The sequence below is a fragment of the Podarcis vaucheri genome (assembly GCF_965113315.1).
Source record: "Podarcis vaucheri genome assembly, chromosome: 7".
Classification (NCBI taxonomy): domain Eukaryota; kingdom Metazoa; phylum Chordata; class Lepidosauria; order Squamata; family Lacertidae; genus Podarcis; species Podarcis vaucheri.
In genome coordinates, this window is record NC_138765.1 from 75,375,193 (window position 1) to 75,392,294 (window position 17,102).

General features: G+C 43.8%; 1 protein-coding gene and 2 long non-coding RNA genes across 3 annotated transcripts in view; 1 reads left to right on the forward strand and 2 right to left on the reverse strand.

The window, feature by feature from the left end:
- Window positions 1-11,196, forward strand: part of MXRA8 (matrix remodeling associated 8) — a 29,068-nt gene extending 17,872 nt beyond the window's left edge. The window contains exons 6-10 of the mRNA XM_082230261.1: window positions 3,566-3,724; window positions 4,486-4,516; window positions 4,989-5,065; window positions 7,272-7,349; window positions 9,268-11,196. Coding sequence (XP_082086387.1) covers window positions 3,566-3,724; window positions 4,486-4,516; window positions 4,989-5,065; window positions 7,272-7,349; window positions 9,268-9,293 — 371 coding nt within the window. The 3' untranslated portion in view covers window positions 9,294-11,196. The remainder of the gene's footprint in view (window positions 1-3,565; window positions 3,725-4,485; window positions 4,517-4,988; window positions 5,066-7,271; window positions 7,350-9,267) is intronic.
- Window positions 1-17,102, reverse strand: part of LOC309536539 — a 253,860-nt gene that overhangs the window by 105,322 nt on the left and 131,436 nt on the right. The gene's annotated exons all lie outside the window — the stretch shown is intronic.
- Window positions 10,471-15,914, reverse strand: LOC309536501. The gene is made up of 2 exons (XR_014221530.1): window positions 15,373-15,914; window positions 10,471-15,097 (listed from the first exon to the last, which is right to left on the reverse strand). It is a non-coding gene; the product is annotated as an uncharacterized lncRNA (long non-coding RNA).

Here is a 17,102-nt window from a genome sequence, read left to right on the forward strand (position 1 = left end):
CAGCGAGAGTTGCTGCAACCGCCTCTTGAACCCCCGCTGTGTGACCGTGTAAACTCCTACAGGGACAGAGCCTTAAAACACATATGCGCACGTAAGGAAAGATAAAGAAAAATCATAGCCACGAAGCATTTCCTTGGATCCTCTTAATCCTGGGCGCAGCTCCAAATCTGGAACAGTTCTCTAGACAGGAAATGTTATTCTGCTTACAATATCAACATGGCATAGTTCTATTTTGGCTGATCCTCACCGTCAAATCTGAAGTTAACTCTATGGCTTTCAGTGGAAGGTGCTTCTCCTCCCCCCCCCCAGCATTTTTCTTTTTAAAACCGCAACAGCAATAAGCCATCTGTTCCCTGTTTTTATGGATTGCTCATATTTTGTGAAAAGGGAAGGTTATCGTGGCGTTATCATCATCAATTAGAACATCTTCAACATATGTTGCAGTGTCTTTACTGGGCTTGAAGGCTGCCTTGTAGCTTAAGTTTTAGTGGGAAAGGAGTTGAAATTTTGCCTAATTTTGAGTTAGCCCTGCTTGATCAGATCAAACGCCTGTCTAGAGGAGGAGGCTTGCCATGGCTACTTGCCACAATGGCTCTGTAAATTGTATATAAATGTAGTAGTAATAATAATAATAATAATAATAATAATAATAATAATAATAATAATAATAAATAAATAAATGCTTCAGCTGTCAGAGGCAGTATGCCTCTGAATACCAGTTGCTGGGAATCACAATCAGGAAAAGTGCAGGCTTTCCATAGACATCTGGTTGGCCACTGTGAAAATTGCCTGCATTTTTACTCATAACCAGTCCAGGTTGCAGCACTCCCCCTTAGTCTCAGATGGGGACAAAATGCAAATGAGTCGGCTATGTCCCCACCTACTGTCGGTTTCCTTGCCTTCTGCCTAGAGAAGAAGATGGAGAATTCCGTCAGAAACAGAAATGCGAGGGTTAATTGCCACAATCGGCAGGTTTGCCCCAAGGTCAGGAATGGAAATCACGCAAGCAAAAACGAGCTGTGTTTGCTATCACTGTTTTCTTCTTCGTATATGTAACATAAACCGTTTTGTCACTTTCTGTGTTTCCCTCCCATTGAAGTTAATTAAGTATTTAATTTAATGGGGTTGTAGCCAATGCTAGTCCTACTCCTAGTAGAGCCATTGAAATCAATGGGCATATCTGACTTTCGTTAATTTCAGTGGGCCTGCTCCCAGTAAAAATTCGTTGGATGCAACCCAGTACTTACTGCATTAGTTCCGGCCATAGTGGATAGCCAAATGAGCAACATAGGTTTTAGTGGAACCAGAACTGAAGCAGAAAGGAGGAAAGGCATGGCAGGGCAGAAATCTCAGCCTCCTTGCATGTCTACAACCACTCCATCAGTCCCAATGGGCACTAGCCACCACTGATAGGGACTGCGGTTCAGACTTGTGTTGGGTGTGGGCAGTGAGACATTCCACAAAGCAAAAGGAGCTCCTGCCCTAACCTCCTGCCCCTCAAGGTAAATTAAACAAAACAAACCCAGACTGCCGCTATCAGCCGCTCATCTGGATTTGTCTAACCCCTTTGAATGGCTCCAAATCTCTCTTTTAAACATGATCTGCCTGGTTAATCTGTCCAGAGAGATACATTCCGCACTGGCGACTTTCTCTAAAGTTTCCCTTCTCCAGCTCAACATACGCCCTGCAGAGGAATGGATTTCTGGCTTACTCCCTGCATTGCTGTTCTTTTTTCAGTGTGCGCACGCATGTGTGGTTTTATTTTGTTTTATCTAAACTCGCTCTCTTGGCCTGCCTCAACATTCCTTCCCCCCGGTAAGGTTTAAAGCACATAAGGTTCCTCTGAACGATCTGTTGATTGAGCATCCGTTCTGATTTGCCTGCAGGAAGCTTACACAGAAGTTAGATAGGCTGTGCCTGGTTTTTCTTTAGGATTCATTCTGAATTGTTGGTGGATCGGTTATACAGCAATGAGCACTCATCCCGATTTGCTTGCGGGTTGTTGGTTGCAGAATTAGAATTGCAGAATCATAAGAGCTGGAAGGGACCCTGTGGACCATCTAGTCCAACCCCCTGCAAGCAGCTGTCCCATACAGGGATCGAACCTGCAACCTTGGCGTTATCAGCACCACACTCTAACCAACTGAGCTATCCATTTTACCCATATGGAAATGTGCAGAACTGGAGTTAAAATTTGGGAATATGAGAAACTAGTTAAAAAACCCCAACAGCAAGTGATTTGATAAACTTCTGGCTCAAACAGTTGTTGCTGATTAGAGCAGGGGTCAGCAAACGTTTTCAGCAGGGGGCTGGTCCACTGTCCCTCAGACCTTGTGGGGGGCCGGACTATATGGGGGGGAGAGAATGAACAAATTCCTATGCCCCACAAATAACCCAGAGATGCATTTTAAATAAAAGGACACATTCTACTCTTGTAAAAACATGATGATTCCCGGTCTGTCCGGGGGCCGGATTTAGAAGGCGATTGGGGTGGATCTGGCCCCTGGGCCTTAGTGTGCCTACCCATGGATTAGAGTAACCTAGATGGACAAATGGCGTAACTTGGTATGATGTGTGCTATGTTATTTTGTTCCATAGATGTTAGTGGTGGCAGCCATTAAGAGTTGAGCCTACAGTCTAATGGAAAACATTTATTTTCTCCCTCCCTTTCTTCTGTGAGGCTCATTGATTGAAGCTGATTTTTCAGAAGAGTTGAGACAGGCAAAGGGATATACTTCTCAGTGATAGGGCCCGTGATTAATATATGGAATCTACTGCCGCAAGAGGATTAGACAAAGGGATGGAGGAGGACCAGTCTATCAATGGCTATTGGCCATGATAGCTAAGTGGCGTCTCCATTTAGCAGTATATCCCTGAATGTGCAGCCCAGGAAAGGGCTGTAGCTCAAGCCTGTAGAGCACTTGCCTTGCATGCAGAAGGACCCAGGTTCAATCTCCAGGTAAGGTGCTGAAATATTCCTGAAACCCTGGGATACTGCTGCATGTCAGTGTAGACAGCATTAAGCTTCTTTCTTTCTCCAAACCTTTATTAGGCATTGCAGATATAGACCATCTTAAAACATCCATATACAATTTTCACAAACGATATGCAAAGAAGCAGCCATATCGGATATATAGAAACAGAAATTTTAATTGGAGTGTCTTCCTGCTAAACTGTGCCATTCATCACTCTAAGAGATACTATTGACAGAAGTTCAGCCACCCTTGCAGTTACCTACGGGTTAATATCAGACAGCTAGAATCTGATACTTTAATTGTGCCATGACAGCACTAAGCTAGATGGACCAGTGATCAGACTTGGGATAAGACAGCATCCTATGATCATGTGCTGAAGGTCAACCATTGGAATGGTCTGTTGCCAACATGCCCTGCCTATGCGCTTCCCAGAGGCTGAGGCTATGACTTCCTACATGCAAAGCATGTACTCTATACCATTGAGTCTGGCTTGTTTTTTTGAGCTGTTACCTAGTTTGTTAGTTTCTTCCCCTTTGCAAGAAGAACCACTGACCCACCCCTTCTTCTCGGTTTCCCTCTCTGCCACCCAGATCCGAACGCCGGCCGTGGCCACAACGTGATCAATGTCATCATTCCTGAGAGCCGTGCTCATTTCTTCCACCAGTTAGGGTACATCCTGGCAACGCTGCTGCTCTTTATTCTGCTCCTGATCCTTGTGGTACTCGTCACACGCAAGCGCCGGAGAAGAGGTGAGTTTCTGGGCATCTGAAGCCCTCCTGATGTCCTATTTATTTTGTGCTCATTGTGATTTTGTGCTCCTGATTGTGTTGGGGGCAGTTATATGCAATCCCACTTTCAATACTGTTTCAGGGGTATCTGCACTCTCCCAGGGTTCAGTTTCTTTGGAATGAAGGTCACAGGAGACTGGAGTATCTTTATGGTTTTATTTACACATATATTCAATCTGAGCCTAGGATAGAGAGGCTCACAACATTAACACACCCATAGATCTTTCTTCCTCATTAGATTCCCAGGACGATCCCCAAGCCACAGATTTGAGTTTAGCCCAGAGTGAGACAAGCCTCTGTCTCTCTAGCTTCCTGCATCAGCTGAAGTCACACAAGCACAGCTCCGCTTGGCCTTCTGCTCTCCATCCTAGGAAGGTTCACCCATTTGTGGGTTTTGAGCTGAGGTTTGAAGGAGTTCTGAGTAGAGGAGTGCATTTATTTTGTAATGAATGAAATCCATTCCTCGCATCCATTATAGCACAGATTGCAAGAGGTATGAACGAGGTTTCCCAAAAGAAAGTACCCTGTCTGATTCAGGCACGTATGCACACCCCATAGTATCTTGTCAGTTCAGAATGGATGGCTGCTAAAGTGAGAACTGGTTCGATCAACAAGCATCATGAAAATGAGATGTGAATTAGCTTGTGACTGCTTATTCATGCCTGCAAAAAATGGTTCCCTGATGTCAAAGCCCTTGAGTGACTTTTCTTTCTCTTTTCTAGGTTTTGAGTGCAACGTGAGAAAATTTGATGAGTGAGTAGAAACTGGTTTCTTGCACCAAAGGGACTTGTTGTCCATCAATAAGTAGAACATTGAAATTACGGATGCATGAGGATTTCATTTGTTAAAAAAATCCAGTATGAACTGTTCTGATATGCCGTTCCTGGACTAATGTCTCACTTGGGTTGCAGTTAACCACCAGATGTTGCACTTCTCCAATTTACCATCTAAATAGCATCTATTTGTTTACTTATGGGGATCAGGCAAACATCCTGACAAAGTGTTGCATTTTAAAGCAGCCTCAGTTTATATTAGCTAGTGGCCATCAATGTTCATTTAAGCAAACATTTTCTTCTAGCCTCTGTGCTCATTGAAATAACACCCTGAGTGATTAAAAGTTCAAAAGTGTCAAGCAGAGTCCATTGCCATCCGTTGCACAGATGTGATGATGTATAATCTAGTGCTAGAAATGCAAAATCAGAACCCTCCTCTTTTGCTTTGCCAGGAAAGAAGTGAATCTCAGCGAGTTCCCAGTCCACACACCAGATGTATCCAACTACAAAAGTGAAGATATTAAGTTGGGTAAGTGTTGGAGGTTGTTTTGGAGTGGTAAGCAAGCCCTTTAAACATTCTAGAGCTGAACTCTGAAAACTAGTACAGTGGTACCTTGGGTTACATACGCTTCAGGTTACATACACTTCAGGTTACAGACTCCGCTAGCCCAGAAGTAGTACCTCAGGTTAAGAACTTTGCTTCAGGATGAGAACAGAAATTGTGCTCCGGCGGTGCGGCAGCAGCGGGAGGCCCCATTAGCTAAAGTAGTGCTTCAGGTTAAGAACAGTTTCAGGTTAAGAACGGACCTCCAGAACAAATTAAGTTCTTAACCCGAGGTACCACTGTATTGCTTTGGAGCCAGCATGCTTGAACAATGGGGAGAAGAGGCAACATAGCTTAAACTGGTGTTTAATTAGCTGTTGCATTGCACAAAGTTTCTTAAAAAAAAATACAGAAAGAACATTACAGTGGTACCTTGGTTCTCAAACGGCTTGGTTCCTGAGCAAGTTGGCTCCTGAACACCGCAAACCCGGAAGTAACCCAGTTTGCAAATGTTTTTCGGAAGCCAAACATCCAACCTGGCTTCCGCTTGAGTGCAGGAAGCTCCTGCAGCCAATCAGAAGCCATGCATTGGTTTTCGAACAGTTTCGGGAGTTGAATGGATTAAGTTAGAGAACCAAGGTACCACTGTAAAACAAATTATGCAAATTATGAAGCTGGGTTAACAATACCCAGCCATGACTTCTCTTATTCATTATTTGTTTATTTTAAAAATGTATGTCCTGCTTTTCACCATGCACTGTAGGTCTCAAAGTGGTTAACAGCAATAAAAAAATAAACATACAAAATTTAAAACATAAACCTCAGAATTTTAAAGAAAGAACATTCATGATGCAAAGTCCTCCTGAAGTAAAAAGGTTTTAACTGGACGTGTGAAACTCAGCAAAGATTCTGGCTGACTTCTGGTGGGAGGGAGTGCCACGCAGCCCACTGCACTCAAAGCACACAGAGTTGTGCTTCTGGTTCATGAGGAAGCACCAGTAGTTCTCCCCCTGGATGATCTGCTTGTGACATACAGGGGAAGATGAGCCTAAGGTACTCAGGACTTTATACACCAGTACCAGAATCTTAAACCTGTACTAGCAGCAGATGGGAAGCCTCTGCAGGTCTTTCAAGACGGGTGACATGTGTTAGCAATAGACTGTTCTTGTCACAAGTCTCTGTGTTGCAAAGATGTGTAATTTCTTCATTAACCAATCTTTTTTCGAATTGATGTAATATACATGAGAATGAAAAATACTCTGGAACAGTGCTCATACGATTATTCCATATCTTTCTACTCATGAGTGTTTGTTGAACTAATTGGCTGATGAAGAACTGAACGAAACAGTAGTTGCTATCCAGAAACACTGTTCAGCAGAGTTCAGAGCTGGACATCAGAATTGGACAATAGCCGATTATACAAAGTTTACAAGCTTGATGTGACTTATTCAAGGACTTTCAGAGACTTCGGTTTCATAATTTTGATGTTTTGCATTATTCCATAAAGTTTTCTATACCGTAATTGTTTCTGGCCATCATGTTGCTTTCGATATTGCATGTCACAAGTCAAGCTGCAGCGTTCTGCACTAGCTAAAGCTTCCAGACTAGCCCCAAGGACCAGCCCCACATATATTATGTTTCTTTCTTTGAAAAGTTGACAAATGGTCTGACCTCTTTAAAAAAGGTAAAGGTAAAGGACCCCTGACAGTTAAGTCCAGTCGCAGACAACTCTGGGGTTGTGGCACTCATCTTGCTTTACAGGCCAAGGGAGCCGGCGTTTGTCCGCAGACAGTTTTTCTGGGTCATGTGGCCAGCATGACTAAGCCGCTTCTGGTACAAATAAACACCGAAACCAGAGCACCGCACAGAAACGTTATTTGCCTTCCCGCCAGAGCGGTACCTATTTATCTCCTTGCACTTTTTGGCGTGCTTTCAAACTGCTAGGTTGGCAGGAGCTGAGACTGAGCAACGGGAGCTCACTCTGTTGCGGGGATTCGAACTGCCGACCTTCTGATCAGCAAGCCCAGGAAGCTCCGTGGTTTAGACCACAGCACCACCCGCGTCTTTAGCCCCCCCCCCCAATAACCAATCTGCACACTGTCTTTGGAACTTTGATGGGTGTTCTGGGGTTTCACCTCCACCAGCTTCTGTTCAGTGCTGCTCATTGAACTGAGATATTTTCCTGCTACAGATTACAAGAACAATATCCTGAAGGAGAAGGCGGAACATAACAGGGTCCTCCCACCTAAGAACATTGACTTAGATAAAGGTAAGAGAAGGAGGTGAAGTTGGGGCAATTTGTGTTTCCCTTGCCAAAGTTCCCCAGTGCATGATGGGAGAGGGTGTGTCACCCTCTGGTGTTAGCAAAGCCAGCCACAGATGGAGAAAAGGAGTTTCCATAGCTTTAACCCTCTCATCAAGCCCACCACAGCTTGCTTACAAGGGGGTTATTATGAGCTCTGTGATTGATTTTTGGTTGCTGGTGATGAGTCACTGTTTCCCTTTGAGAGAAATGCCGGCATGCTGGCTTCTGATGTGCTAGCAGAATCTTCTTGACACTTTCTTCCACATTTGAGAATTCTCCCTGCCGTTTACCGTGCACTCACTGGGTTTTTCCATCCGCATTCACACGACATTGTCCAAAATCCATGTGCATCTGCCTTTTGCTATAAACTGCTACTTTTTAATGCACTGTTTCTCAAGCCAGCTGGCACTCTCGTCTCACTGTGGAATGGTGAGATAAATAGAGCCGTTGAAACAATTGCTCCTGAGTGTCCTTATGGTTGCAGTGAGGCAAGCAGGTTGCCTTGGCATTCCAGTGACCTGCATGCTATGAAACAGGAGGGTCGGTGGCTAGACTGCAGGTGGTGTAAGTCGCGATCTGAACCTGGGTGAGGCTGCGCAATCGTGCCTACCGCATGGTGGTAGCGGCATTGAAGAAAGCTTACTCCTCTGCTACCATTGCGTCTGCAAGTAGCCCTCTGGCAGAGTTTTTCTGGGTGGTGAATGGGCTTTTTCTGGCCAAGAGAGCGTTGCTCTGACATCCTCAGAGGCCTGCAGAAAAACATTGCAAGGAACTTTAGGGATCAAATCACTCAGATTTGGTTAGAGTTGGATGCCACAGTTAGAGCATAGTCTGCTCCATCTATACTGGGTCAGTTTAGTTTCTTGTAGCCTGAGGATGCAGACAAATTACTTGGAGAAATATGGCCAACCACCTGCCTCCTTGACCCGTAGTCATGTTGGCTGCGTAGAACTAGCCATAGCGAGTGTCAGGAGTAAGCAGTACTCCATCAACATGCCATGCCATTTCTAGGCTAACCAAATGCTTTTTAACTACCGTGGTTGCTTCAATTTGGTTTTGGAATCATTCTGCTTGCTTTTCTATCGAGAGTGATTTATTGCATGCTTTAGTTATCTCCCGCTTGGACTACTGCAATGCGCTCTATGTTGGGCTACCTTTGAAGGTGACCCCGAAACTGCAATTAATCCAGAATGCGGCAGCTGGACTGGTGACTGGGAGTGGCCGCCAGGACCATATAAAACTGGTCCTGAGAGATCTGCATTGGCTCCCAGTACATTTCCGAGCACAATTTAAAGTGTTGGTGCTGAACTTTAAAGCCCTAAATGGCCTCGGTCCTGTATACCTGAAGGAGCGTCTCCACCCCCATTGTTCAGCCCAGACACTGAGATCCAGTGCTGAGGGCCTTCTGGCGGTTTCCTCCCTGCAAGAAGTGAGGTTACAGGGAACCAGGCAGAGGGCCTTCTTGGTAGTGGCGCCCACCCTGTGGAACGCCCTCCCATCAATTTCAAGAAATAAGCAACTATCCTGCTTTTAAGACATCTGGAGGCAGCCCTGTTTAGGGAAGTTTTTAATATTTAATGCTGAATTGTTTTTAATACTCAATTGGGAGCTGCCCAGAGTGGCTGGGGAAACTCAGCCAGATGGGCGGGGTATAAATAAATTGTTGTTGTTGTTGTTGTTGTTGTTGTTGTTACTAATTATTATTCACTCAAACGTAATATTTGTTATTTCTCTTTTTAAATTATTGGAAGCTCTATGGTCCTTTTGATGCTATTTTTTTCGGGAGGGGGCATATGTTCAAATTTGGATACATGCAACTGTGGCTCAGTGGAATCCTGGCATGAAATCCCCCTGATCCTCCATCTCCTCTTTTTGATTTCAGAATTCAGGAAAGAATACTGTAAATGAAAACAAGAATGCAAAGCTGCTGGCTGGACCAGAAGCACCAATCGGAATTGAAATGTAACAAGAGAAGCATCGTTTTTCCTTATTGCAACATCCTTCTAGTTACCAAAGAGCTCTCTGTAGACTTCCTTCCTGTCTTGGTGGTAGCAAACACATAGATGATAACTTACAGCGCCATTCTATACGTGTCGACTTGGAAGCAAATCCTATCGGATTGTATTCAGTGTTAGTCATACTCAGAGTTAGGGACGCCAGAGGTTTCTGATGACAACAGAAACAGGAGCAGAAATTATCAGTGTTCGCTTAGTCGTCCCTTGTCCAGAACAGAAATCTTTTTTAAAATAATAATAATATTTATATGATTACTTTTACAACATGCAAAAGTTCAAAAAGAGAGAGAAAAGCTTGAAAAGCAAACCGTTTATTGTATATATATCTTATTTTGACTCCTCTCCCCCTCTTTCCGCAGTTCCTTGTTTATATACTATCTTACTGGAATTATATATACAGTATAATATTTACTGGAATGCCCAGAACAGAAATCAATCCAAATGATACATAATTGATAACCTTCCCCCACAAAAAATACACTGTGTTTCTTATACACTGAACGAGTGGAGTAGAATAATGTAATGACAATGTAATAAATTCTGTAAGTTACATAAATTGTGTAATTTTGCCACAGCAGACAGTGAAACAAATAATGTAGTTTTTGGTGGAAGGTGAATTGCAGCAGAACAGAAACAGTGCTGCCTGCAAAGAGTACAGGGCAAAAGATGTCTTCATACATCCCTACTCAGAGTAGACCGATAGATAAATTATGACTTAGGTCCATTAATTTCAATGAGTCTGCTCTGAGCATGACTAACTTGGATACAGTCCATTGAGTCCAATGGAGCTTATTCCTTTTCTTTTGTACACACTTATCTAGGAGTAAGTCCCATTGGATCTCAATAAGACGAGGGTATAGAATTGCACTGTTTAAAACTTCCTCTTTCTTATTCTATAAAATGATAATTTTTTTCCTTTTCATAATTATTTTGTTGCATTTGTATATATCTTCTGAGAATTTTTTAAAATGATCTTTTTCTCAAATGAGCTAAAAAACATAGGAGCTTGGATTACTGTTAGACACAGAAGAGATTTTGCAGTTTTTCTTCTTGCACCAACATTTAAATGATTTATTTTTTTTAAGATGGCTATCGACTTAAGGCTGCTTTTGCGGTTGCTGAAACATGCTGCCTTCCATGTTACACAGAACTCTTCCATCAGACATTTGGGTCAACAGATCTGAATTGGCCCACCTTTAGCTCTCCTAAGGAACATAGTGAACTGAATCAGACCAATAGTCCACCTAGCTCAGTATTATCAACCTTGACTGGCAGTGGCTCTCAATACAAGGTTCTCTCCCAAGCCTACCTGCAGATCCTGGGGATTGAACCTGGGACCTTCTGCATGCAAAGGAGATGTTCCACTACTGAGATACAGCCCTTCCCTTTGCCGTTTCCACACCGCCTTTAAATTTCCTGCAGCCTTACTTGAGGGGGTGTGGGTGTCTTGAGGCATCATGCCTTGCATGAGAATATAAGGTGTGGGTTAAGTAGAGGACCCCGCAAGATCTTCTTTCCAAAACTCTTTCTAGTCCTGCAGATCCTGATACCTGATACCTCATTCCGTGGTTAGAATTGCAGAATTGGAGGGGGCCTTGTGACCCGTCTAGTCTCTCTCTCTCTCTCTCTCTCTCTCTCTCTCTCTCTCTCTCACACACACACACACACACACACACACACACCATATTCAATGCAGGAAAAAATAACCTATGCTTGAACAACTCCAGTGAGAGAAACTGGAGGTAACTGGTTTACACTGTCAAACTGCTCTTCCTATTAAACAGTGTTTCGCCGAATGTTCCTCCGAAATCTGCCCTTCTGTAACCATATGATCTGGTTCTCTGCCCAAGTCCTGCCTTCTTCCATGTGACAGCCTTCGGGACTTTAAAGAGTGCTGTTGTGTCCTGCATCAGTCTTCCGGGGTCTGCCCAGTCTCTCACTGTTTCCCAGTGGGATGTAACCATAGACTGGCAAATGTAGGTTGTACAGTTACACTTGATTAGGAGTTATTGTGGTGTAATAGACTTTTCCCAATGAGGCAAGTGTGTGGTAATATTGGTTTTTGACGAAACATCATAAAGCCTCCCCGTAAACAAACCAGAACTAATGCTTACTAAATAGACAACACTGTCTAATCTCTCTGGAAGCAAATCAGGATGAATGCTCCATAAACAGGCCCCTATTCTCTAGCCCCAAAAGGTAAAGGTACCCCTGCCCGTACTGGCCAGTCGTGACCGACTCTGGGGTTGTGCGCCCATCTCGCTTAAGAGGCCGGGAGCCAGCGCTGTCCGAGGACACTTCCGGGTCACGTGGCCAGCGTGATGAAGCTGCTCTGGCGAGCCAGCGCCAGCGCAGCACACGGAAACGCCGTTTACCATCCTGCTATAAAGCGGTACTTATTTATCTACTTGCACTTAGGGGTGCTTTCGAACTGCTAGGTGGGCAGGAGCTGGGACCGAAAGACGGGACCTCACCCCGCCGTGGGGATTCGAACCGCCGACCATACGATCGGCAAGTCCTAGGCACTGAGGTTTTACCCACAGCGCCACCCACGTCCCCATTCTCTAGACTAAACATGCCCAATTCCACATCCTAAGTCAGTTCACATACACACCATGCATTTAAAGCCCTCTTCTACCACTTCAACTGTCATGGCTTCCCCCAAAGAATCCTGGAATTCGTAGTTCATTAAAAGCACTGAGAGAAGATCTTTCCTAGAGCTACAATTCCTAGCACCCTCAACAAACCACAGTTCCCAGGATTCCTTTGAGGGAAGACATGGCTACTAAAGTGTTTAAAAATGTATAGTGGAGATGTGACCTCGTTGATTATAGGGTGAGAGTTTTTTCAAGCTTTTACTTTCCAAGGCTGGTAGATAGCACAGTAAATAAGATGGCTGCTTGGAGTCCAGGGTTCTTCAGAAGAACTTGGCAATCATCTCTGTCTCTCTTGGAAGCCAAAACTGCCTTCTTGCCATGGACGGTGGCGGCATCTCATAAGATCCCTTTTATGTCAGTGAGTCAAAAATCAGATTGGTTTAAGCTGCCTGTTCCAAGCACAGCACACTGGCCAAGACTGAAATGGGGTCACTTATTCATCAAGCTCCTGCCACGTTTTAACTTGTCTTTCAGTTCACCCAGTGCTGCAAAGCTGCTTAGAGGGGAAAGGAAATGAAGGTGTCTATGAGATCTGGATCGAAGTCATCTTCACACATGGCATAACTTCCAGAACAGTGATTGCTGCCCCCAGAATTCTGGTTTTAGGGCAGTATTCTGTAAATAAGCCCATAGAAGTTTAAAATGTTACTAGCCTCCTATGAGTGTTCACAAAATAAATTCATAGAATTGTAGAGTTGGGAGGGACCACAAGAGCAATCTAGTCCAACCCCTTGCAAATGCAGGAATATTTTGCCCAACGTAGGGCTCAAACCCACAACCCTGAAATTAAGAGTCTTATGCTCTACCGACTGAGCTATCCCAGCCTTCACCAACCTGGTGTTGTTCAGTGGTTTTGAACTACAAATCCCATCAGCAGCTGGCACTGATGGGAATTGTAGTCTAAAAATATCTGGAGAGTGCCAAGGTTGGCAAAGGACAGCTTACGTGCAGGGCATGGAAGCTGGGAAGCGTTTCCATGCCAATAATTGAGGAGGGAGTTTTTCCCCTCAGCAACTAGCTCAGAAACCAAGTGAGGTGGGGAGGAGGGGTAGAGTAATCTGCCTTCTCGCCTACATGGAATCCCCTGGTCGCCTGTCGTGATCAAGTTAATTGTTCAATACATTACTGTTTTAGGGGGAACCATTTCATGTAAACCTGTCTTTCAAGTAAACCCTGCCATGCTACAAAGGATTCTGGGTAGTTTCTCTTGAGCATGTGCTTCGCTGTTTGCTCTTTAAGAATCGTCCTTGACCATAGTTTGAAAGTCACTTTTTATAGAAAGTGCTGAGGGCTTACCCGCTTGCTAAATATGTTGAGGTACACAACACTGGCAACTCACAGAGGCTGGGATCTCCTGCCTGCCCCAAATTTCACATGTGCTGGTGACTTTTCAGCAACAAGCCATTTTCTCTCCCATCCTCAGCTCCAGAACTGCAATATGGAAGATGAGGGTACTGACCTACCTACCTACCTTCCTTACAGGTTGTTGTAAGGATTGCAACATGGTGATATCATGCTGGAAATGCTTTCACACTGGGGGAATCAATTCATAATAAATAAATAAATAATTCAAAAACCCACATTAGGGCAATGCCTTTATTTGGCCAACCAAAATGCCACAAGATTTCAGGTTCTCTGTAACTCTTCATTAGGCTAGTTCAGGTGAATTTTCATGGGGACTTGAAAAATAAATTGGCAGGCTGATGTGGAAATGTGGACAGCTGAACTTAAAGCTAGAGAAATGAGAAATCTGAAGTGGCAGTTCACCCATCTCAAGCTGTAAGTCTTGCTCATTGCTTTGGACATCAAAGGGACTGACTCTTACGGCATCCCAAAATTAATTGCACTGAGTAAAGCTGGCTTGTTGGGCATATTTCGCCCAGTAAATATTGAGATTTCTTGTTCTCCAGCGAAGATTGACGTAGACCCAAATTTATTTATTTTGCTCCTTTAAAACTATCGATACAAGCAAATATTAATTTATTTTTTAAAAAATAAAAACTTGATTTGAAAAAGAAAACCCAGAGATTTTTTGCATCCCGTTCCACCGCTAGCTGACAGTGCGGAAGTGAGAAGCATCTGCCGAAGCCATTACAATGTTTCTGGAAAAAAACTGTATTTTCGTTTGGAAACAGTTTACATCCTGCTGTGTCCTTAAAAAAGGGTTATGTTAAATGTCATTATAACTCAACTATTCGGAAGAACGTGTGTTCCAAAAAAGAAAAAGGAGGGGAGGAAATTCTTTGACACAGAAAAGGGGGGCTTAAAAAAAAACCACCCACCCAAAAAATTCATCTGGAACTATGGAATCAATATTTGCTTCTGTGGCTTATAGCTGGTAAGAGTGCAGTCCTTTCCTCAGGATATATGATTGTTGCCTTGGCAACAGAGCTGACAGCAGCAGCCTGCTTTGGGAGAAAATTCCAGGCCTTTGGGACGGAGATTTTTTGACCTTCAATACTGAAAGAAGGAGCAGCATTTTTGCTCTTGAACTTTTCAGAGCAAGTAACCCAAGTTTTGTTTCTGTGTAGGCTATTATGAAAAGAAACGGCGGTTGCATGGAAGCTGTTTTCACTGAATAGAGCTTTTGTCAGGGCCTCTTGAGGCCTTGGCTAGATTTGAGGCAGAGGCCTAATCTACTAAGGGAATTGGCTTCAGTGCCCTCTTCTGGCATAAATGGGAACAGGAGCACGCAACACCGGCTCCAGCGATTGGCTGGCAGTACGAAGCCTTCGGATTCGTCGGGCCTGGTATATAAGTACCACAAAGGTTGGCCTCTCACAGTGTAGTCGGGACAGCACAGCAGTGACCTTCTGCTGACTGGACTTTGAGCAGCAGCCCTCAGGGAATCTGGAAAATTTTAACTCCGTTAGGATGGGTGAAAGTGGGTTGCTTTGTTCACTAGTGGGCTTTTTTGTGGTTAGAGAAATGATGGGGAACTAAATTGAAGAAAGTGAGATGAGCAAATGACCAATGGGAAGACATGTGAATATTGCACAAGCGAATCTGACCGAATGCTCGATAAAGACCATAGTTTAACCTCTGCAATCTTGATAAACTGCTTGATAAAGACCATAGTTTAACCCTGTGGTCCCCAATGTGGGACACACGCCCCACAGGGGGGCAATTTGATTTTTAAGGGGACAATTCGAGAATGAGTTATTAACAGTTAATGGCCTTTTAGGCTTCCTCCACATGAATAGGAGTTCACTTTTTGAATAATAAGAATTATATGTCACGGGGGGTGGGCATCAGGATTTTAGAGATGCTTAGGTGGGGCATGGCCAAAGAAAGGTTAGGAACCACTGGTCTAACCTCTGCAATCTGGACGACTGCTTGATAAAGACCATAGTCTAACCTCTGCTTAAGCGAATCAGGATGAATGCTCATTGTTGTGAAACTTCCCCACAAACAAATCAATATGAATGCTCGATAAAGACCAGACTTCTGCTTAAGCTCATCAGAATGAATGCTCAATAAACAGGTCAGTTGAAACAGCCAGTACTTCCAGCTTGGCCCTGGTAACCACTAGAGACTTCTTCAGTCAAGGAAGGGATGGGACCATGCACCCTTGTCCCCTGCTATCAATGGGACAAAGCCTCGGAATTGCTATAAATTCTAGGAGCCAGGCATAGCATCATTAGGAACCTGCTTTATGCCAGGTCAGACTATTTGCCCATCCAGCCCAACTCTGACTGGCAGCCACTATCCAGGAGTCTTTCCCATTGCCTATGATCAGATCCTTTGAACTGGAGATTTGAGGGATAGGACTTGAGACCTCCTGCACATGCTGTAGTGCTGAATGAAGCTGTCCTTACGGTTCCAACAGTCGTCTGGTCACCAGAGCAGTACTAAAGGTAAATATGGTAAGGTGTGGAATAAATGAAATGCACACACAAGTTTAGGGCTGCAAGAGTTGACTGGGTCCTTCCCTTCCCATCAAATGAAACCAACTGATCTGTGCCCATAGACCAGAGTTGGTAAAACTTAGGTCTTCAAGCCATAGATAGTGAGTCCTTATCCTTACAGGCTTGAAGTATGCCTTTTAGTGAATGTGATGGCTTGTAAAATCCATTTGTATCCCCTTCTGTGTGTTTTGCCTCTTTTAATAAATTTTCAGTTTAAAAAATCAACTAAAAAAGGGTTAGGGTTAATCCAATGCTGGTCCTACTCAAAGTATACCTATTGAAATTAATAGACACAACTAAATTAGGCCCATCAATCTCAGTGAGTCCACTGCGTGAGTAGAACTTAGTTGGACACAGCCGTCAGATCCCACAAGTGTCATTAGGCTCCAGTAGAAATGAGGGAGGAATTCAGTTCAGAACCTACCTAATTCACAATACGTGAACTGAAACACACCTCTGAAATCCACACACCTCTGAATTTTGCAATGCCATTCTTGAGCCAAGTGATGTGTACAAAAATGCATATCCTGGGGCAGGAATGCATATCTTTGTGAAATAACATACAGTGCATTATATCAGGGGAAACTGCTTTGCAGAAAATGTGTGAAGTAGGCAGAACTGCATATAAAAATGTATATCAGGAGAAATTACCACAAAAATGCTGATGAAATTTTGTGAGGACTTAAAAAAATAATCATAAAATCAAAGTGATGTGGCAATGTAAGAACTAAATGTAAGACTAGAAAAAATGAGAAATGAAGAAGAATCGGAATTGACAGATTAATTTATCCCTATGCTCCACCCCTCTGTTAGGGAAGGCACACCTCCTTTGCTTACAGGCTCCACCCCTTGCATAGTCTTTGAGCCCCAGGAGACTCCATTATATTTTGATTATCTGCATGTGCATTGTGAGGATTGATTATGTGGTGAGGGTGGTAGGGTGAAAATTGCAAATCAAAATTGTCCGTAATTTTGCCACGTTGGGAATTGAAGTGGATAATTAATTCATATGATTACGAGAGTCTAGGCGGGCAGGCTGATCTTTGCCACAAACCAGCCCAGATCTTAGAGGCCTAATTTGCAAGACAGCTTAATTGGATGCAGCTTGTTTGGAGGGGGGGGGGGAACCCGTGCAGG